General features: G+C 38.5%; 1 protein-coding gene across 2 annotated transcripts in view; it reads left to right on the forward strand.

The window, feature by feature from the left end:
- Window positions 1–5,693: 5,693 nt before the first annotated feature.
- The window catches only part of zdhhc5a (zinc finger DHHC-type palmitoyltransferase 5a), a 35,252-nt gene continuing 17,331 nt past the window's right edge, over window positions 5,694–23,614 (forward strand). The window contains exons 1-2 of one of the 2 annotated variants that reach the window (XR_006982153.2): window positions 5,694–6,096; window positions 20,492–22,403. Coding sequence is in view for 1 of the 2 variants with exons in the window: in XM_017463100.3 (XP_017318589.1) it covers window positions 22,249–22,403 (155 nt within the window). In the remaining variant the exon portion in view is untranslated. The remainder of the gene's footprint in view (window positions 6,097–20,491; window positions 22,404–23,614) is intronic. The other variant, XM_017463100.3, reaches the window with a different exon arrangement.

A 23,614-nucleotide genomic window follows, 5' to 3' on the forward strand; every position in this document is an offset into this window, starting at 1 on the left:
ATTGCCAAAAGTAAAAGACAACAAAGTGCACATTTTCATTAGAATTTGGCATACTAAGTTAGATTAGATTTTTACAAAAATTCTGCTTATTATTTTTAAATATACAAAATTACACTTTTGAAATTCACTGTACACTGAACCCATTGTTATGTTCATGGAACCCAACTGAGACGTAGCCATTATAAGATGGGTAAATTGTGAATGTAAAGAAGCACATGTGGTCAATAACAATACTCATATACAGTGCCCTCCACTAATATTGGCACTTATAAGAGCCACCACCATATTTAACCATGGGCATGAGGTACTTTTCCATATGGCTTCCTCTCTGTGTGCACCAAAAATGGACAAAAAGCTCTATTATGGATTCATCTGACCATAGAACCCGATCCCATTTGAAGTTCCAGTAGTGTCTGGCAAACTGAAGACACTTGAGTTTGTTTTTGGATGAGAGTAGAGGCTTTTTTCTTGAAACCCTTCCAAACAGCTTGTGGTGATGTAGGTGACTTCAGAGTGTAGTTTTGGAGACTTTCTGACCCCAAGATGCAACTAAATTCTGCAATTCTACAGCTGTGATCCTTGGAGATTTTTTGACCACTCAAACCATCCTCTTCACAGTGTGTTGAGACGATATAGACACACGTCCACTTCCAGGTTGATTTATAACATTTCCAGTTGAGTGGAACTTCTTAATTATTGCCCTGATGGTGGAAATGGGCATTTTCAATGTTTGTGCTATTATCTTATAGCCACTTCCCATTTTGTGAAGCTGAACAACCTTTTGCTGGACATCACAGCAATATTCCGTGGTTTTACCCATTGTTATGAACGACTAAGGGAATTTGGCCTATGTGTTACCTCATATTTTAACCCCTGTGAAACAGAAAGTCATGGTTGAACAATTTCCTGTTCCTAGTCACCCATATGTACTAAAAAAATTTAAATATCAATGGGAATATACTTCAAATATATTTTTCTCATATGAATTCATAGGGGTGCCAATAATTGATGCACACATATATTTAACAAATATTTTTTGGTGAATATTTTGAACAAAATATCAAAAGGTTAAACAATAAAGACAATTTTTCACAGCCTTCTTTGCTTATATTTACGAAGGGTGCCAATATTAGTGGAGGGCACTGTAGGTTGTGGTATATAAACAATGCCCGATTCATATTAAGGAGCCCAACTTGTGCCAAGAAAACAGTTCCTACACCTTTACAGCACCACCACCACCACCACTGAAGACAAGTTGGGTCAATAGATTCATGGTGTTGATGCCAAATTCCGACAAGTAAATACATCTGTGTGTAAGAGCAGTCACTAAGACTCTCCAGATTATCTCCAATGTTTTTAAATCTTTAGCTGTCCAGTTTCGGTGAACCTGTGCCAACTGTAGGCTCAGATTGTCTTCTTGGTTGACAGGAGTGGAACCCAGTGTGGTTTTCTGCTGTTGTAGCACATTTGCCACAAGACTTTGATATGCTTTGCATTTGGAGATTCATTTCTGCTCACCATGGTTGGAAAGAGTGCTTATTTGAGTTACTGTGATCTTCCTGTCAGCTCAAACCAATTGACCTTTTTCATCAACAAAGTATTTCTGCCAGCAGAAGTGCCACTCACTGGATGTTTTTGTTTTCTGCTCCATTCTGTGTAAACTCTAGTGATTGTTGTGCATGAAAATATCAGTAGATCAGCAGTTTCTATAGTACTCAAACCAACCTGACTAACACCAACAGCCATGCCATGGTCAGGGTTACTGAGATCACATTTTTGCCCATTGTGATGTTTGTTCTGAACATTAACTGAAGCTCCTGACCTGTATCTACATGATTTTATGCATTACCCTGCTGCCACATGATTGGCCGATTGGATAATTGCATGAATGAGCAGGTGCACAGGTTTTCCTAATAAAGTGGCCAGTGAGTGAATGTTACGTATAATATCTTCACTGCTCAACAATATCAGCTTTTAGTGGTTATTTATTCACTAGCTTTAAATGGCTTAATTCCCAACATGCCATCACCATCTCATAGAAGCCATCTTATCAGTGTGCTAAAATATTCAGACAAAACCATTACCTTGGGTTGAGGCCAGCGACAACCATTTACATCCATAGTGTATACATCCTGTGTATACACAACATTATTTTGCATTATAGCATAGTATTTGTGGACAAAATAGAGAATAGTGAAGTGATTTTTCTCTCTCCTGAATTGCTTTATCATTTTCTCTTTTAAAATTGGATCTTATCAGATCAGATTTTTTAAATAAACCTGCCTTACCATCATTGTCTTTAGTTGTCTGTGTGTTGGGCGTCTCATATGTGATTGCTTTTAATTTGTCCAGACATCTGTCTGTCATCCTGCTCATGTTATTGATGTGTTTCTCATCTTAGGACAGTATAATTTGGTGTTAGGAGTATTATTTGGTCCAGGAGGTGACCTGACAGATGTTGGTCAGCTTTGCAGGGATATTAGACTGGGTATGTGGGAGTGGGTGGGCTTATCTGTAGGCCTACCAGCCCTGCTGTCTCTCTAATCCTTGCTTTAAGCATGTTCACACACTCACACACACATTCTGAGAGGAGAGAGAGAGTGCAGCACAATGAAAACAAATACCCATGACATAGTTTTCAGCGTGTTGTCAGTTTCATACCATTAAGGTTTATATGTATGTGTGTGTGTGTATATATATATATATATATATATATATATATATATATATATATATATATATCATGGTACACATAGCCATTATAAGATGGGTAAATTGTGGCCATAAAGGAGTACATGTGGTCAGTAACAATATTCAGATACAGTGCCCTCCACTAATATTGGCACCCTTGGTAAATATGAGCAAAGAAGGCTGTGAAAAATTGTCTTTATTATTTAACTTTTGATCTTTTGTTCAAATAATTTACAAGAATACACTGTTTTCATGGATATCAAACAATTGCAAACAAACACAGGTTTATCAAAAAAAAAAATCTTTGTTAAATATATGTGTGCACCAATTATCGGCACCCTTTTAGTCAGTACTTTGTGCTACCTCCCTTTGCCAAGATAACAGCTGTGAGTCTTCTCCTATAATGCCTGATGAGGTTGGAGAATACATGGCAAGGGATCTGAGACCATTCCTCTATACAGAATCTCTCCAGATCCTTCACATTTGGATGTCCATGCTGGTGGACTCTTCTCTTCAGTTCACCCCACAGGTTTTCTATGTGTTACACGTCAGGGGACTGGAATGACCATGGCAGGACCTTGATTTTGTGTCAGTAAACCATTTTTGTGTTGATATTGATGTATGCTTTGGATCATTGTCCTGCTGTAAGATCCAACCACGGCCCATTTTACGCTTTCTGGCAGAGGCAGTCAGGTTTTCATTTAATATCTGTTGATATTTGACATGTCCATGATGCCATGTATCCTAACAAAATGTCCAGGTCCTCTGGCAGAAAAACAGCCCCAAAGATTTAAAGAGCCACCACCGTATTTAACCATATGGGCATGAGGTTCTTTTCCATATGGCTGCCTCTCTGTGTGTGTCCAAAATCACCTCTGGTGTTTATTACCATTGTTTCATCTGACCATAGGACCCGATCCAGTAATGTCTGGCAAAATGAAGACACTTGAGTTTTTGGATGAGAGTAGAGGCTTTTTTCTTGAAACCCTTCCAAACATGTGTTGATGTAGGTGACTTTGGATTGTAGTTTTGGAGACTTTCTGACCCCAAGACGCAACTAACTTCTGCAATTCTATAGCTGTGATCCTTGGAGATTTTTTGGCCACTTGGACCATCCTCTTCACAGTGCAATGAGACAATATAGACACACGTCCTCTTCCAGATTGATTCATAACATTTCCAGTTGACTGGAACTTCTTAATTATTACCCGGATGGTGGAAATTAGCATTTTCAATGCTTGTGCTATTTTCTTATAGCCACTTCCCATTTTGTGATGCTCAACAACCTTTTGCTGCAGATCACAGCTATATTCCTTGGTTTTACCCATTGTTATGAATGACTAAGGGAATTTGTGAAACAAGAAGTCATGGTTGAACAATTTCCTGTTCCTAGTCACACTATATATATATTGTTTTTTAAATAACAATGGGAGTATACTTCAAATATATTTTTCTCATATGAATTCATACGGCTGCCAATAATTGTTGCACATTTAACAAAGACATTTTGTACAAACCTGTGTTGTGTTTTCAGTTGTTTGATATCCATGAGAGCAGAGTATTTTTGTGATTTTTTTTAAACAAAAGATTAAAAGGTTAAACAATAAAGACAACTTTTCACAGCTTTCTTTGCTCATATTTACCAAGGGTGCCAATATTAGTGGAGGGCACTGTATATGTCCAAAAGCATAGTCAATTATCTCCAGTATGGTGTTGGTTAGTGGGTATTTTTGAGAATACGTTAACTGAGTGCTTGTTCTAAGCAGAGTATTGTGGGATTTCATGAATATGTGCATTAGGAAATGAGGTGGTGTTTTAAACATACTGTACAATAACAAATAAGAATTCAACAAATAATAGGATTCCAATTCACCGGGATGGAGGTTAAAGCCCACCTCTGCCCTGTGTGCGTGGAGTTAGCATGTTCTTGCCGTACTTCTGGGGTTTTGTCCCCCAGTCCAAAGACATGCAGATGATTGCCATTTCCAAATTGTCCGTAGTGTATGAATGTGTGTGTGTGTGATTGTGCCCTGTGATGGCTTGGCACCCTGTCCAGGGTGTCTGCCACCTTGTACCCCGGGTTCCATGGTATAGGCTCCACGCTCCTTACAACCCTGTGTATAAGTGGTATGGAAAATGGGCAGATGAATCCACAGCCAGATTTTTGTAAAACTGTTTCGTGACTACTGTAAAATGTGCTATGCATGTCAAATTGAATTCAATTGAAAATATTGTACCCTGAGCCTCAGGGTTTTCAACTCCAGTCCTGGGGACTTACTGACCTGCAGAATTTCACATTCACGCTACTACAAACAGATATGATCCACCTCATAAGCTTATTATCAAGACATCACAAAAATTAACCAGGTGTGAGTGTGTGTGTGTGTGTGTGTGTGTGTGTGTGTGTGTGTGTGTGTGTGTGTGTGGAGTCGGACTGGAATTTTGGACCACATCATTTCCAAATTACCTTACAATGGCACATGGGCTCCGTTTCTATGAATCCAGTGGGCTTAAACGTCTATGCATGGGCTAAAAAAAAAAAGTGGCTCTGAAAGTGTGTTACAGTGGTAAACATAACAGCTCACAATTATTAAAGCTTTATTCAATTTATTATTGAATTCTCATAGTGATTAGCCTGTTTGACTGGTCACTTGAATTGAACAGGTTAACCCAAACCTCAATATGAATAATGTCAATTTCTTTAGTCCTAATGTGTGGAAAGTTCAATAATAAAAGCTCCAGGAGTCCAAAAATAGCCAGAATATTACAGTACATATTTAATCATTGCGTGTAATGGACTATGCTCATAAAATAAATCTGTGCTGTGGTGTGTATGGAATTTATTTAACACTTAAAGAAGTACCTGGCTGCAAAAAGTTTGATAACCCCTGGCTACAGACGCTGCGAGTTCACAACCTCATGAATATTCATATTACTAGCTTCTTATTGGTCGGTAGAATCGATCATCACATTCCAGACCAATAGGCTTTCTGAGGGCGGAGCTAGCCACTCGTGGAAACTAAAAGCTGCTGTGAACGGAAAATGTTATATTGGCTTAGAAGAGAAAGTGTAGCTTAGCTGTATGTTAAGTGCAGCTTTACGGGCTTTAAAGGAGGACGCGTTACATAATGTAGCCGTCTGAAGGAAGAAGACACTATTGATATCCAGATTTCTTTGAGAAAACTGTCAGTAAAGAAGTGGACAGTACTATCCTTACTCGGTCAGCTGAAGAGTTAGCTTCCCTGGCTAGCAGGCTAGCAGGACAGCCATTGAGAGAGAAAGAGAGAGAGAGAGACCCACCACCCAAAGAATCCAATTAAAGCCATTATATCTGATCGGATATCCAGTGTCATAAACGCGCACAAATCAACCAGCAGCGTGTGAACGGTGTGTACGAACTGACAGGTAAGAGTGTATTTATACTGTTTCATGCCGTATGAAAATGAACGAAGGGCTAGCTATGCTAATGTTTGACAACTGAACTAGCGTATTCGGGGTTTTTACAATAAAAGTAAATAAGTGAACAGTTGATGTGATGTGATTGTGGCTAATGTGACAGCTTAGGATATTGTAATTTTGTTCATCAGATTGTTAAACATTATATCTTACGTTTATAAAACTAACAATGAGTACTTTTGAAACTTAAAACCTTAAGCATGCAGGTTATACAGTAACCGGAATATAAACACAATCCCGGGTATACATTTTACTAGTGAAATGTCTTGTTCTGTTTCTATTTTATTACGTTTTTATGCATTTATTACTGATAGAAGAAACGAATAATCTCTATTCCGTTAGATACAATATAGCAACCTCTTTAGCTGTCGTTATCTTGCTAACTGCTTGTGGTGTGTAGCTTAATTCTTCTCCACCTCTCTGCAGAATTAGCAACATTTTATTAACTCGTTTGTTGCTATAAACATCATATTTGTTATAAATGTCGTGTATTGTTGTAGTGATGCCAATTGGTGTTTTGAGGTAAATGAAACAGGCCATGCTAAGCGGGTTTTGGCTCGCTAGCTGTACCGGCCTGTGAAACCCAACCGCGTCTGATTAACTAACGCCTCTTATTTTATACATTACATATAACGTGCTTAAAAAATATATTAGTGTTATTATTGCTTAATGACGACATTGTGGTTTTCTCTGACGGCGTTGAATGTGTGTGGTTGACGAACAGGTTTTATTTGCGGTCAGATTAATCATCTCCACCCAGGTGGGCCCCGGTTTCCTCACCGGTGTTTGGCTGAGCGTTTGTCCGCCCTGCGCGCTCTCTAAAGCGGCATGGCTTAGCTCGGGCATCCCCTTCGCTCCGGGGCCCTGCGGCGGCCAAACACACCCAAAACACACACACACACACACGCGCACACACTCGCTCGCTCGCTCGCTCGCATACACACTCACGCTCAATACTGTTTCATTTCCCAGACCAGACAATATAAACTTAGCATTGGTTCTCTCCTTTAATTATGTCAATATTTATAATAAATCATGTACATTTCTTCTCATCTACACGCTCCTACAGATAGGGTTGTCGAGATATTATCGTTTTGACTCCTATGCCAAGCAAAGTATCGCGATACCGAAACGATAACAGTAAGAGCAGTAGTTAAATGGAGTTGTTTAGCAAAAACTAGTAAATGCCCAATTTTGATGAAGAGGAAACACTAAAACATTTCCTTCCAGGGTGTTACTGCTGTAAAGAAACATGGGAGAGAGAATTTTTTTTTTTATCTTAATATATAAATAAATATGAACACAATTTTTTTTTAATGGTATCTTTTTAAAGAAAATCGTACTAAAACCCAGCATGATGTGATCTGTTTGATAATGTTTAACTAAATCTAAGCTCTGTAAAACAAGTGCTAGAATGACTTTAATCCTAATCTTCATATCCAGTGATGTTGTTTTTAAAGACGTTCAAAAAGAATTAAGACTAAAAACCAACGCATCCTGGTTTAAAGACCCTTCGGTATGGGATTCTGTTTGTATGTTATGGTATTTTGACTGTGTAAGTATTATTTCTGAGTATGGCTGTACTGTAAAATTGTAAATTTTGCATAAATTTAAATTTTTTTTAAAAAGGAAATGACAACAGTAAAACAGTCATTATTGTTTGATCTTCACACCTTGGTGAAAAATTATACCATTTTATATATCTTTATTATATATATTTTGAACTTACCTACTATATAGTAGCCGAGATACATGTATTTCACCTACTATATAGTAGGTAAGTACGCGGTTTGGGATGCAGCCGTGCTCTCTTGTTTGCCATAAAACGGTTGAGCACTGCCGTGCATTATCGTGTCCTGTCGCAAAATGCGGTGAAAACTCCCACACGACATTAATAATGTGATTAAGGTGTTTACATGTCTGTAATACACGTCGATAATGCGACTAAAACAGGAATACTCCACATGTCTTAATTCGATTTGTGTTTACTTTGAGTATGACTTTAATCGGATTAAGGTAATTAAAAATTGTTGTCCACGTAAACGCACTGATAGGCTCCGTGATGCGCCGACAATGTTGGTTCTATGCTGTTTTGTCTTGTTTTGTACTGCGTGAGAGATGTTTGCGCTTTTAAACTTTCAGTTAATCCACAGTCTTGATGACGTGGCGTACCAGCCATGTGGAGAGCAAATCTAGTGATTAGTGTTAAATAATTCTCAGAAACGCTTAATACTATACAAATCTCAAGACTCGCAAGTATCATCAAATACTACAGTTTAACTTGTCTATAGGCGCAATACAACATCAGCATGGTGTAAAGACTTGAAATGATGAAATAATTTCAGCGGTTAATTGGCAAATAATAGTGTATGTTAAAGAAGTCTTACATCTTTCATGCTTCATTCAGCACTGCATTTCACATTGGTTAAAAAATAGTGTGAATAAGCAGATCTGAGACTAATCACTGCAGAGTTTGATGTTCAACGTTCTCTCTCTTTCTTTGACAACATTTACTTGACAGTACCAGGCTTCAGGATGCGTGTATGCAGTCATTAAATCATCACTAAATAATGTGCTTGCAATCATCAGAACCATCAAACAGAGACCATGTTTTACAGTTACTCTGAGCTGGGGTTTTCTTGCCAAAGACATTTAAACGTAACTAGGCCCACCTGGATAAATATTCAACAGAAAAGCCAGACATCATGATGTGTTATGTAAGTATAAACTGTGATCAGTGTAGCTATCTCTCTCTTGCATATTTTGTATGTCAACCTGTAAACAGGTCTGGGAGCAGTGAAGGTACAAATCAGTAATTTGTTCATTAGCTTCCATTTGCACATGCTGCGTTTTGTTCCATGCTTTTAAGTCTAAGGGCTTCCTTTCTGGAGTACGCACAGTGTCAATGCAGTGTCTTTATTAGAGGCCGACAGATCGGTTTTTACTGATTAATCAGAACGGATAACCGATTGCTGGAACTATCGATTATTGATATTTATTATATCTTTTATTTACTTTTAATATTTATTAAGTAGTTAGTGTATATATTTATTTCATTAAAAAAAAGTCACATTCATGTTCATGGTACAGTCAACACTGTTTTTGTGTGATAAAGTTCAGCAATATTATCTTTGAGTGTTTGTTTTCATTCATTATCAATTTTTAATATCGGTCGATGTAATCGGTTATCAGCAGGTCCCGCCCAACTTGGTGGCCGGTATCGGTAAAATCCACTATCAGTCGACCTCTTCTCTTTATAATCTTTTTAGGTCCTCTGCTTAGGCAATTGGAGTAAAAACATTACTGAATGTGTTTATAAATGTGTAGTTCCAAAAGAGATCTGATGCTTCCTGTATGAGCTACATATAAGTGTGTGTAGAAGAACAGTAGCAGGATGGAGAGAAGCAGAAACACAGATGAAGGTCTCAACAATATGACAAAAGTCTCGTATTACAGTACAAAGAATCTTCACGGTACTCAATACGTATATAACACTAGAATTTTGTAAGTGTTAATGACTGACTGTAAGTTCAGAGATTTTTTTTTTTTTTTTTTTTTACTGATCACCTGACTAACCGCAGTACTTGGGCAAATGAATCATGTTATGACTTCATCAATATTATATTGTCATATTATCTAGGCCAAGTGAACTTTACCACAGATGAACAGAGTTCACCAAATCATGCAGTCTTTTCTAAAAGTTGTTTCACAATTTGTTATTATTAATTAGTGATATCTCGCTATTTTTGCACGCGATGCTTCTAAATGATAGTAGTATGGTTTTTTTTTCAGGTATAATACATTAAGAAATTAGTATTAACATGCGGAGTATGACGTGGATACATATTTGTTGGAAATGCTTTTGGCCTATAATCTTTTTGGTCATTTTTCAGATGATCTGAATTCATAATTTCTAAAGATTTAGTCTCAGGAATGATGACTCATGAACTGTCATCTGTTTTTGGTTGACACTTTACCGGGAACGTTGCCGACAAAATGTCAGATCAACTTTTTGCCATGTAAACTTTGACCCCAGTTCTCACACAGCAGTATTATGGCAAATTGCTGGAATCTGTTTTTTTTTTTGTTTTTTTTCCTCTTCTTTTCCCCCCCTTTCTTTTGAATGTGCGTGAAAATGTTTTCCGCTGTAGGGTTAAAAGGTTACTACCTCTGCTCCATCTCAAAGTTCCATGAGTGCCGTTACAGTTGCTTTTTTCCATGTTGGGTCCTGCCCAGTCAAATCTAGAAACTACGGTGTTGACATGTAGTGACCCATGGGTCAGAGATGACGTCTCGCGTTTGTAATAAATGCGCAGTTGTTAAAATGTATGCCAAAAAACTTGACCAGTACATCTAGAAAATAGTGTATTGACTCAAAAAATCTTAACCTGGGCTTGAGAATAACATTTCAAGTTACTTTCTGTTTTCCAATACAGTTAATAAAACCTAATACCAATATATTTTTACACAGACGCAACAGCTTTATTAAATTGCCATGATGTGTTACACAACTCGATCATCCTTAATCATTTACATCAGTTCTATAGAAATGCATGCACAATTACACTTTGCCATGAGCCTACAATTTTCTCTTGGTTCCACTAACCTTAGCATAGTCCATACCAGTTCCGTAATATATATGCCCTTAAAGATGCACATATGTGTACCTGTGCGTGCGTTGTTTACATGCTTGGTTGCGTATCTTCTGTAAATCTGAAGGATTAAATGCAGCATCTAGTAGATGAGCCATAATTTCTCGGTCCATCTGGTTTGCAATGTTTAGCGACATCATGCATAGTAACGTTAAACAGGCCGATGCTCCGTTTACTTACCGCTGTCGACGTGATTGTCATGATCTGCTTCAGAAATCCAAAACTCTCACCTTTTTTATTTTGAAAAATATTTACTAATCTAGGAAATCCAGAACATTAATACGCAAAACAGACCTTTCGGTCAGTGTAAGTTTTTAAAATTCAAACACTATGATAGGAAAAGTTAGTACTGGTCTAGACTAGTGCATAAGTATGTGTTCTGAGACACAAGGTTAGTTTATTTAATAAGTTCTGGACACTCTGTCACATGGTGTTGTACTGCCTCCACTATTTATGTTGGTATTGCACCACGTGGACATGTCATGCAAATTTTCTGAGGACGTGCACAAGCGACATGAAGACAGCACAATACGAAGGCGGACATCTTGTGTATATGTAGTTAACAGCAAGTATAAATCAGCCTTAACAGCTCAAAGCCTGATTAATATTCAGCATGTAAACTGTTTATACTGACTCATTACTAGACCACTCGAATCATATACGATAGACGAGCAGCAGTCACTGAGTCACTCAACACATCCTGATCAGATTAACCACTGTAATTCATTTTAAATTCGACATGCCTTAATGTTTATACTGTATTAGTTCACATTTTTACCTCATCATTTGTTGATGCGACCATCGGCACCTTGACGTCAACTTCGGGTCTTTTTTTTTAAAAAAAAAAAAGGGAGAAAAAAAAAGAAATAAAAACCCACAGTACATGGTTTCCTGCCTGAAAGCGATGCTGGATGGGTGCCATCTCTAATATATTTAGACCAGTTTGGAAAAGGACTTTGTAGTTATAAGCTGGACAAAATCCGATATAGTGTGTGCAGTTTAATAAAACGAGTAGCATGAGTACAAAAATGGGGACATAGGAAATGGAGTTTTTAATATTTTAAGAATGCTAAAACCCTTTGCAGTGGTAATGTTAGAGCCTGGATTTCCTGCTGTATGATCACTGTGTAAGGGACTGAGTTTTGTCCGTGTACTCATGCAAATCACGATGTGACCGTGACTTTATGTTCGGCATTGCACGTTTTTCTTCAGTCTTTACTTTCCTCTCCTTCAGTTGTATGTTTCATTCATTTTGCAGTTCTGATCAGATGGACAGACTCGTTAGGCCCGCACGCTGCACTGAATTATTGTGCTGTACATGCATTATCGTGCTGTACATGCAATAACTTTTGCTAACCAGTCAGAGAGCCTGACTTTAATAACATGTCACTAAGCGATGCTGTCTGATGGTCAGTTTTACTCTTCTAGATGCAGAACACATTTACTTAGATAGCATTTCACCTGATTGCTGTTAATTCATTTATTTATTGATTATTCTTTTTTTTTTTCTTTTCTTTTTTATAACCCAGTCATAAGTTGATTAGGTCATTTCACTTTAAATGACCAGCAATATAAAAGCATCCCTTTGAGGTTGTGTTTATCTGAATGATTGGAGATTAAGGGTCATCAATAGCTCTCTTCTGATTGGATTAGTTTATCAGAAGGACAACTGTGATGGATTTTTATACGTCTCCTCGGTGATAAAACTCTCATCCGGAGAGCAATAAAACTACCATAGGAGGAACGAGTTTCTAGTGAGTTTTCCACAAACTCTGATGTTTGCATCACACGGTCATATGATCACGCTTAAATTACAACATGGTGTCCAACAAGTCAAAGAGGCACTGGAGTAGAGAAGAGATACTGACAACGTTTACATGGACAGCTGTAATCTAATTATTGACCTTACTCTGAATAAGACAAGATTGTGATTAAGGTGTTTACATGAGTTGCTTTTTAGAATGCTCCATTCATGTTCCTGTTTTACATGTTGTAGTACATAGTTCGATTAACAGCACACGTCATTACATCACTGCGCCCCGATGTCCCTCCAGAACTTCACGTATTAACATACAGTTCGTCTTCTTTACGGTGCCGTATACAGTTTTGGGTGTTTTTATTTAAAATTTTTAGGAACGCTTCAAGTGCGGTTAATTATTTGTCATGCTGTACGTGCAAATAGACAACTGATTGAAGGTGTGGTCTGCGTCTGAAACCGCGTACTTAACTGCTGTATAGTAGCCGAGATACATGTATTTCGCCTACTGTGTGGTAGGTGACCACACGGTTTGGGACGCAGCCGTGCTCTCTTGTTTGCCGTCAAATGGTTAGCACTGCCGTGTGTGGTCATGTCCTGTTGCAAATTGCGGTGAAAATTCTCACACGACGTTAATAATGTGATTAAGGTGTTTACATGTCTGTAATACACGTCGATAATGCGACTAAAGTTACAATTAGTAAATTCAATTAGTGTTTACTTCGAGTGTGACTTTAATCAGATTAAGGTAATTAAAAATGGCTGTTTACATGGTAGTTTCTTAATTAGACTATTGTCTTAATCGCTTAGTGTTGGATTATTGTTGTCCATGTAAAAGCACTGACTCTTATTTCAGTTTGGGGTGAACCAAGGTTCCAACAACAAGCAAAGTATACAAGAAATATCCCTTTTTTTTTTGTTTTGTTTCATGTCTTGGGAAGTGTTTCATATCTGGGTCAGGGTCACTGATGCATACGTTATGAGACTGAATAAGGCAGCAGTCAAACATCTTTTTTCCCCCCCCAATGTGAGGCAACAGCTGCACAGAAAATCATGGACAAAAAAAAGATCAGTTTGGCATTAAATCGGCCTGTGATATTCTCAGAGGACGGAGGAAAATCATAAGACAAAATACAAAGCAACAAAAGATAGGACTGTTCATAATAAAACCCAGACTGTTTACTTAAGAGTGCCGTGTTTGGCCTAGCAAACTTTTTATTTATTTTTTTTCTTTTTTTTTCTTTTCTTTTAAATCTCTTTACTACTTTTAGAGTTTTCGTTTTAGACCAGATGTTAATTTATTGGTGTCTTTCTTCCTTTTCTTTTTTTTTTCTTCTTTTTTGCACTGAAGTAGAACATGAATCACATTTTCACAAAAAGATGCAATTCTTTGGACGAAGCTTATAATCAACCACCGTGTGAGATCATCTCATTTACTTACCATTAACTGCTTCAAACAAAAATCTACAGTGTAATAACTTCTAAATACCTTTGAACTTTTTTTTGTTTTTAAGTCCAGGAACTATATCTCGCTTTGAAAAGCTCAGTGTTTAAAAGCAAGTTTTTATGCAGACATTAGTGTAGATAGCCTTCAAGATTCTGAAGCTTATGACCAGGAAAGTGTGCAGAGATATCAGATGTAAGGCTGCAAAAAAAAACTCATGTATAATAATTAACTATTCATATGAATTAATCAGCATATAATTGATTAATTGGCTTAAATGCTGATTCTAAAGGAAAATAGAAAAAAAAAATCTTTTGTCATTCTTTTTTTTTTTCCAGTAATATAATGTAAAACAACATTGTGAGGAACAAAACATTTAACATCTTGCTACTCTATTGACTTTCTCCTCTGAGGCTAATCTCTAATGAAATTACAATAAGTCATTTGATGAGGAATTAATTTGTTTTAAACACAAGATTTGAAATCTGTGGATTTAAATTGAGATCTTTCTCTCTAGCTCTTCATCTATACTATAATAAATCACATTGACATTCATCATTAATCTTAACAAGCCAAAATGAAACTTTACCACCTTCATTAAACTAAAAAAAAAATCCAGCTTCTCGAATGAAATGGTATGTGAGACTATAACATCAACCGCTCAGTACTTTTCACTCACCAAGCAGGAGTTTTTGGGTGTTTTTTTTTTTTTTTAAAGGCTCGTGCAAATCATGAACAGGATTTCTACTTTGCATGTGCTGCATTGTTTCATGGCGGTAGTTAGTGGTTCGCACGTTTTGCCTCACACCTCCGGGGTTGGGGGTTTGCATGTTCATCCTGTGCCTCAGCGGTTTCCTCCCCCTGTCAGTCCAAAGATGTGCGCTGTGGTGTTGGGCGATCTTCTCCGTAGTCAGATCGTCCTATCGGCAGCCCGTGAGATCACTGATGCATGATATCGTGCGTGAGGGCAGGGCAATATTTATTTGCTCATGTATTTGCTCAGTTGTCTACTTATTTACTGACTTGTTTATTTACTAATTTATTTAATTGTTTACGGGAATTATGACTGGAAATGACGCATGGAAAATGAGACTCGCTATACGTCATTTTGTGAGCAAAGCTGGAGTTGATGCTAAAGGAAAATGTCACGTCGCCTGTTTGGCAATATTTCGGTTTTAAACCAGATGCCAAAGGTGTCCCAATTAATATTTCCCAAATTCGGGAGGGAATGAGGAGGCTGGACGCAGGCTTGAAAGAGCTCATAAGGTGTCACCTTTCAGCTGCTCAACTTTATACACACGCACACGGTTCGGTGGTGGTCGGCGTTCTCTCTCTCCCGTTTCTCTGGGGCTCTCTCTCCTGAAAGCACAGTGAGACACAAACAAATCACTTTCCCTAATTACACACAGGTGAGAATCGTCACGCGTTACCTGTCGGTTCCACCCGCCTCGCCTCCATTCTCAGCCGACGCTCCACCATGCCCCCTCTGCCACTACTACATTAATGGGAAACCGACCCTCCTTGACACGTGGTCAAAGGCATCATCTCTCGGCAATATCCCTGACTCTCCGATCCCCGATGGAATCGTCTATCGCTGTAGGCATTCCAAATTGTCCATAGTGTGTGAATGGTTGTGTGGACGTGATGGTTGGCACCCCGCCCAGGGTGTCCCCTGCCTTGTTCCCAGAGTTCCCTGGGATAGGCTCCAGTCTCCCTTGTGACCCTGTGTAGGATAAGCGGTACGGGAAAATGGATGCATGGGACAGTGAGTAGCATTGCAGCCTCGCAGCTCCAGGGTCCTCGCATAGATCCTGGGCTTGGGTTACTATCAGTATGGAGTTTTGCATGTTCTCCCTGAGTCTGCATGGGTTTTCTTTGGAATTTCTCATTTTCTGCCACCTCCTAAAAACATAGATTGGCTACACTAAATAGCCCCTAGAGGTGAATGTGTGTGCATCCTATCCAGGGTGTATTCCTACCTCTCACACAGTATTTCCAGGATGAGTTCTGCATCCACCATGACTCTGACTGAGATAAAACATTTACAGAAGATGAATGTGTCATTGAAATAATAAATAAATAAAAGATTTGTGAATGGGTGACGTTTGTATCTCCATCTTTTTCTGATGCACTTTAATTTTGCCATCACCTGCAAATAACAGCGAGTTTTACACTTGGGCGGCTGTGGCTCAGGTGGTAGAGCGGGTTGTCCACTAATCGGAGGGTTGGCGCTTCGATTCCTGGCCCACATGACTCCACATGCTGAAGTGTCCTTGGGCAAGACACTGAATTGTAGCTCTGCTACCATTGCGGTGTGTGAATGGGTGAATGAGAACCAGTATAACCTTAGCTTTGTCACCACTAAGGTTAAAAAAGTGCTATATAAGTGCAGACCATTTACCAGTTATTCTACTTGTCAAGCAACGTGCATATTCTGAGACATCTGTCCCTAGTAGTTCCTTCAGTAGTTGTCCCTGCCGTTTTTAAAAAAAAAAAAAAAAAAAAAAAAAAAAAAAAAATTTTTACAGAAGACAATTGTGTAAATGTCAGATATAGACTATTGGTATTGGCATATTAATAAATTTAACTACTGCATTCCAGTATATTTGTGTGGCCTGGCCCATTTCCTCCCTGGACACACCTCTTCCACTCTCTGAGGCAACAAGCTGGTTTAACAATAAATGAATGAATAAAACAGAACATACAATGGACACCACGTTGATCCCACAGTGCGTCTTTTATGACACATTTTTATGAGTTGTCTAGGAGTCTGAAAATGTCTCAGACTTTCAGTACGGAGGGTGTGTCTTATGGACCCTACATGACTCATAGACCATTGTTGAAACAGGCATGGGAGAAACAAAAGACTTTACAGAGTACAACGTGGATTCATATTTCAGCCCTGAATGCAGCAGAATACCTTGTAAGCTGACTGGCCTCTAGTACCCAATTCATATGAAATATTCTGTCTGTGATACTGATTTAAATGCGGTAACAATTCTGACAGCTGATTTACACTTGCTGTCCACTTTATTAGGAACACTTTCATGCGGTTTTCTAATCAGCCAATCATGTGGCAGCAGCCCAATGCAAAAAAAGAATAATAATTATGCAGATACAGGCCTAGAGCTTCAGTTAATGTTCACATCAAACATCAGAATGAAGAAAAAGCGTGATCTTTGACTTTGATCGTGACATGGAGGTTGGTACCAGGTGGGCTGGTTTAAGTATTTCATATACTGCTGATCTCTTGGGATTTTCACACACAACAGTTTGTAGAGTTTACACAGGTGCAAAAGGTGAAAAAAACCCCCAAAAAAACAATATTGAGTGAGTGACGGTTCGGTGGGTGGAAAAACCGTGTCGATAAAAGAGGTCAGAGGAAAATGGCCAGATTGGTTCGAGCTGCAGGGTAGGATATATGGTGATGGTGTGCATGTTGAGATGCTTTTCTGCTCAACACATCGAATCGTGAGATGGATGGGCTACACCAGCAGAAGACCACATGTTGGCTGATTTGATAACTACATGAATTTGTTCCTAATAAAGTGGAGGGTGAGTGTAGGTCATTTATAATTATTTGCTAGACACCAAGAGTTTAAAGTTAACTACCACATTTTAACCTAGCCAATCAAAACATAAGACTGGGCAGCACATTGGAGCGGTGCCTGATCAGCAATATACACACAACGTACACATTTTCAGGTTCAATTTGCATGAAATACAAATTTAATTAAAAAAAATTTTTAATCTTGCAGTGCAGCATGTTCTCATGCTATCTTATTCAACTAAAATGAGATTGTGTGTTCGGTTTCATTTAGCGTTGGGGTTTTCTACTAAATAAGTCAGAGACTGTGGATAATGCTGAATAGTCCTCCTGCATTCATAACTGCAGCTGTGAAATTGGTCTGTAGTGGCACTTTCGGTTGAGGTTGTTTCTTCATAGTTCCAGTTTATGTGCAGTGGCATGTTCATTGTTTTACTGGTTATATCAGTCATGTCATCCTTTATTTCCACCCATGGAGATAATTTATTAGCCAACCGTTATGGAGGTTACTGGGCCATTAGTAGACAATGAAGGTTTTTTTTTTCAGGACTAAGATGGAAGAACTGAGATGTTCGATCACTGATTCCGTTTACATGGACAGCAGTAATCTAATTATTGACCTCTTTCTGAGTAAGACAATATTGTGATTAAGGTATTTACATGAGTTGCTTTTTTAATCGTTTTACATGTTATAGAACATAGATCGAATAATGACGTTTCGTTAATTCCCCACGCCGTTCGACGTTCCCTCCAGAATTTCACGTATCGTACGTTTGGTCTTCGTTATGGTACCGTATGCAGTTTTGGGTGTTTTTTTATTTAAAATTTTACAAAAGCTTCAGGTGTAGTTAATTATTTGTCATGCTATATGTGCAAATAGACGACTGCATGAAGCCACGGGCTGCAGCCAAAATCACATACTTGCCTACTATATAGTAGCTGAAACACATGTATTTCTCCCACTATATACATGTATTTCACCTACTATATACATGTATTTCAACTACTATATAGCAGATAAGTACGCGGTTTGGGACGCAGCTGTGCTCTCTTGTTTGCCATCAATGCGGTGAAAACTCCCACACGACGTTCATATTGTGATTAAGGTGTGTACATGTCTGTAAAGCGCTTCCATAATGCAACCAAAGCAGGAATACTCCACATGTCTTAATTCGATTTGTGTTTACTTTGAGTATGAATTTATTAATCGGATTAAGGTCATCAGAAATCACTGTTTACATGGTAGTCTCTTAGAGTATTGTCTTAATCAGTTAATATTGGATTATTGTTGTCCATGTAAACGCACTGAGTCTATGATGCTGCAGACTCGGTGGAGGTCCGATGACACCAAGCTTGTCTGGTCTTGTTTGTAAAGGCTTTTCATATCCTAAATCCACGGTGCCCAACCCAAAAACACAACTGCCGGCAGGTTTGTAACTATGGCTAGACTTATTCAATGTGAGAACAGGATTTCTCATGTTAATCATGAAGATTTGATTTATGTCTTGAAGTAAATGAAGCTAGGCACAGGCATGAACAGTCAGGGGAAACATGATGTCTGAGTCCCTTTTTTGGCACTGGAGACTTTGGCTTAAAGGCCGATTCGAGCTTGGACGTGCTACTGAGAGCCACCTTGAAAATAAACTCTGAAAGCTGGTAAAGACCTCGGATTCTCCAGGTTCTGACACCAAGACTTTTGAAATGTGTGAATGAATGACCTACAGACAGGCATAAACACTGCTATTTCCAGCTTTTAGACTGAAAAAGATTAGTGCTGTTGGGCCAAGTATCAGTCAAACAACAAGATATGAAAACGTAAGTGAGGAGAAATTGGTTATGAAAAGCGGTGCTTCAGTTTAAAATGAGATCCGTCTCAGTCCCAAGTTTCATTAAAACCTGTCGAGCAGCAAAGTCTTTAGAAATAAACTAGCTTACTTGTAAGATTAGTTTTAAAGCTGAGTGTTTTATTTAATCTTCCTCAAATAAGTATATAAAGACAGATGTATGCATTCATATACAAACAATGAAATGTTTCATTTTAAAAACATTATTGGTAATCAGTGTGTCGTAGCTCGGTAACCGAGTTACCACGGTAACAGCCCCCAGAGGCAGTTAAAACTTGTTTACTGGTGCGTTTTTTGAAGAAGAAAAAGACTTTCTTTTTTTTTATGCAGTTGTTGATTTTATATTTATTTAGTGATGTATTTAATAGAAATCATAGACACTAGTATTTCCTCACATGAACATAATTGAGCTTTTAAACTTGTTGGTTGATGTGATCTACTATAGTAATACGACATAGGGGTGTAATGATGAACTATAATTATTGTGCTAAATTTGACTTACCTCAGAAGTTGCAAGTCAGAAAGTCGGAAGAATCAGATAATCGATGCTGAACTAAAAAGTGGATTTGAATAAAAATCCATCCGAAATACGGATTTTTGCTTTTGAATGCTATTCCCATTTTCATAATATTTAGTAACATTCTGATCATTGAAGATGTATGAATGTAATACCATAAACCGGTATCATCAATTAAAAATTACATTGGCTTACAGCAGAATGTTAGTTTTCAGATAGTAAAGCTATATCCACTTTCATATTATAATAGCATGTGCTGTGGCTACAAATAAGTGATTTCTGCTTGCAGTGATTTTTTATTATTATTATTATTAATTAATTAATTATTTTTAAAATTTATGATTTATTATTGAGGCATGCAATTTCATTTATCGTGTCTGTTTTATAGTTTAACGTTTGTGCTAATGCAAAAATGGTCTTGCTGCTTGGTTGGATAAGTCACAGTACCTGCTGTGGTTTGGGAAAACACAGCAGTCTTTTGTCATCTGCAGTCCCTCGTCACTGTAAATAATTACTCTGTATTCGCTCGGACTCAAATATCGTTTGAATGATTTATCAGTCTGTTGTCCTGTTCTTTCTTTCAGATATCACCATTTACAGCCTGTTGTTTTTGCTTGACGGCGGCATTCTGAAAAGAGCATCGCTGAAACAAGAGCAACGATGTGTTAACCTGTTGGACCCATTTCCTCTTTCACTGGATTACTCATACTCTCTGGAGTGCACACACACGTAACCGTAAGCATGGCTCAGGTTGCATGCTTGAAACTGCAACCTTCACAAGCTCTTATGTAATACACGCCGGCATCAGCCTTGCAACAAACGGCACACAAGGAAATCCCAAAAGTCTCCCAGCGGACAGCTGGGCTTTGTTTGTGCTTTATACTTCGTCTCTCGTTCTCATTTCCGCGTTTTGGGGTCGTCTGCAGCTTTGAAGTTTTTATTTTACAGTCACTCCACTGGTTTGAATGAGCACTCGGGAGTGTCTGGAGCGTGCTCTGTTTTAGCATTTCCTGTGAGCTTTTGTGTTTTGAGCCACACCGTGCCTCAGAGAATCTTTGTACTTTAAAAAAAAAAAATTATTTCTTGTTGTAGATGCTTCTGTTATTGTTAGAAGATTTAGGCAGACGCCTGGCTAGCACTTTTGCCTACATCCTGCTGATTGGTTGTGAGGACAACAGCTAGACTGGTCCATCACTGCCTTTGGCCTTTTGGCCTAGAAGCAGAATGCTTCGACTTGGTACAGAAAGACTCAAGCATATCCAGCATAGCAAAGTGCAATACCCCACATGTTGAACGAAATCAAAAGAGACATTTCTATGTTTCAGGAGCTGGCAGAAAGAGCAACAGCTGGAAGCGATTTCCGTGCCATCCTCACAACACTATCTACATCTCTGTAAAACGCAAAAGGGGAGACACTAAATCTGTCACTGCCCTGTTGTTTGGCTTTATCACTTAATGTTACCTCCTTTCTCGGTTTTGACTTACTCCTTCGTCAGGCCGACTTCTGTTTTAAAACAGGACGGAGATTTTGAAAGCTTTTAACAATACTCGGAGCCCAAATTTACCTTGTTTTAGTGCAAAACTTGCATTAACTACAAAATCCATGTCATAAACATCTTATCCTCTACCTCTTTTTAAGTTGTAAAACCAAATGTTTTCATTAGCACCACTCGTTTATGGTTATTAATGTTCAGCCATATGGAACACTAATTCAACATTTAAGTGCTTTTTCCTCATCGCTTTTATGTTGCTTTTACCAAAAAACGTTCGCCATATCCTTTTGTTATTGGATTGCTTTTTATAGTGTAGCTTGTAGCGGTTTTAAATGGAAAGTTATTTTCAAAATGACCAAAATGGCTTTTAGATTTTAAAGCAAAAATTAATTTTGAAAAGAAGCCAAGAAAAGTATTGAGCTTGTTATCTCAGAGAAGCCATTCATAAAAAGCTTCTTTTTTTTTTTTTCTTTTTCTTTTCCATGCTGGCCTAAAAGGGTCAGGAAACACAACTTGATGGCTGCGTCTCTGTTCAAGCCTGAATGCTGTGTGGATTGTTTTAGTGGAGTGCAGAAAGCCTGATTCGTTCACTTCTTGTTTTAAGTTTTTTAATTCATTGCTCATTTCATTTGAATCTTTCAGCTGTAACTATGCAGACAATCTGTAATTTCTATATCTTGAGTCGAGGAGGAGAAGGACTGCTACTCCTCCCATAGTCTATCCCGCTTCCTAAACACACACACACACACACACACACACACACACACACACACACACACACAGGCGCACACACGCACCTTCAGAAGGGTGGTTTCTCAGTGACGGCTCCTCCTGGTGTGCCCTGGGTAATGCCGAGTAGCAGTAAGAGTGGGGGTTTGTCTGACCCCGCCTCCCCTCCCCACCCAACCGTTCCGTCCCGCCCCCTTCGGCCCAGCCGCTACGTTCCGGTGTCTGCAGCAACAGCCTTCCTTGTTGGAGCAACTACGCTCTTCTTCTGTTTCACGTGAGTATGAGCACACACACACACACACCCCCATACTCATGTTCATACTATATTTAATTTCATCCAAGTTGCGTCCAAGTTGTAGATGGGCTGATCAGCTCAGATTTTTGAAAAATATATAAATGGGTATAAAAAGCTTTGCCTAAGCTCAGAGACACAAAATGTACTATTTATAATTACCCATAAATTTACCCATAGTGCAAAGTCACCGGAGATCAGCATTTCAGCTTCCTTCTATAGCTAGTACCTTTGCCAGGGTTGTGTGTGCGTAAATTGCGTTGATGTTAATGTAGTGTATAATATGAGTGGGTGATATGACACAAATTTCTTAAAAGTCCCCATGAAAACAAAATTGAGGTTCTCTGGCTTTTAGTGTGAATATGTTGGCCTTAAGGTTATCTATAGTGTGCTCCAAAACAATGACTGAATTCACGTATAGAAGAGAGATGCATTCAAAATGTACAGTCTCTCTCTACCATCAATCAACAATTCTCGACAATTTTGAGGACCTCATTCTGCACTTCAGCTTCTCATCAGATTTCCTGTCCAATCAAATGCTGTCTCGAGTCGGAAGTTTCCCGCCCCCAACACTATAAAAATCACATGCCAATGTAGTCGTTGTTGAGTGAGAGAAATCATGTCGGCAAGCATGGGTCGTACATGCGACTTTGGCTGTTCGAACATGTGCGTTTTATTCAGTTTTCCATCTGTAAGTTGATTTGGAAGGAAATGGCTTCAATTCATTCACTTTGAAGTAGAGGATATTTGTGCCAGCTCACAGCTTTGTGTTGAGCATTTTTCCATGGAAATAACTGTCAAGTCCGGCTTAGCTTGGGCTGTGAGGTAAGCTAAACACTATTGGCTATTTAAAAAGGGGGAGGTGCCATACAATGTCCTACCGTGACTTCCGGTTTCAGTGGAAATTACGTCAACACGTTGAATAATGCCGCACGTTTCAAGGCACTTACACAGGGACTTTAAAGACTTGAAGGCATTTCTAGTATGCACAGTATGCATCACAATATATAGGTAGTGTAAACAGTTGAATTGCGAAATGCTGAGGCTTTAATTTAGTGTCTATAAAAAAGGTAGGAAAAATAAAATGGCAAAATTGTAAAGTCTCTTACGGATTGTTGGGAATCTTTTTCTGTCATTCCACACCAAGAATTTAAATGGCTCATCTTGGCTCATCAATGGCTGATCTTTCCAAT

The sequence above is a fragment of the Ictalurus punctatus genome, chromosome 3 (assembly GCF_001660625.3).
Source record: "Ictalurus punctatus breed USDA103 chromosome 3, Coco_2.0, whole genome shotgun sequence".
Taxonomy (NCBI): Eukaryota; Metazoa; Chordata; class Actinopteri; order Siluriformes; family Ictaluridae; genus Ictalurus; species Ictalurus punctatus.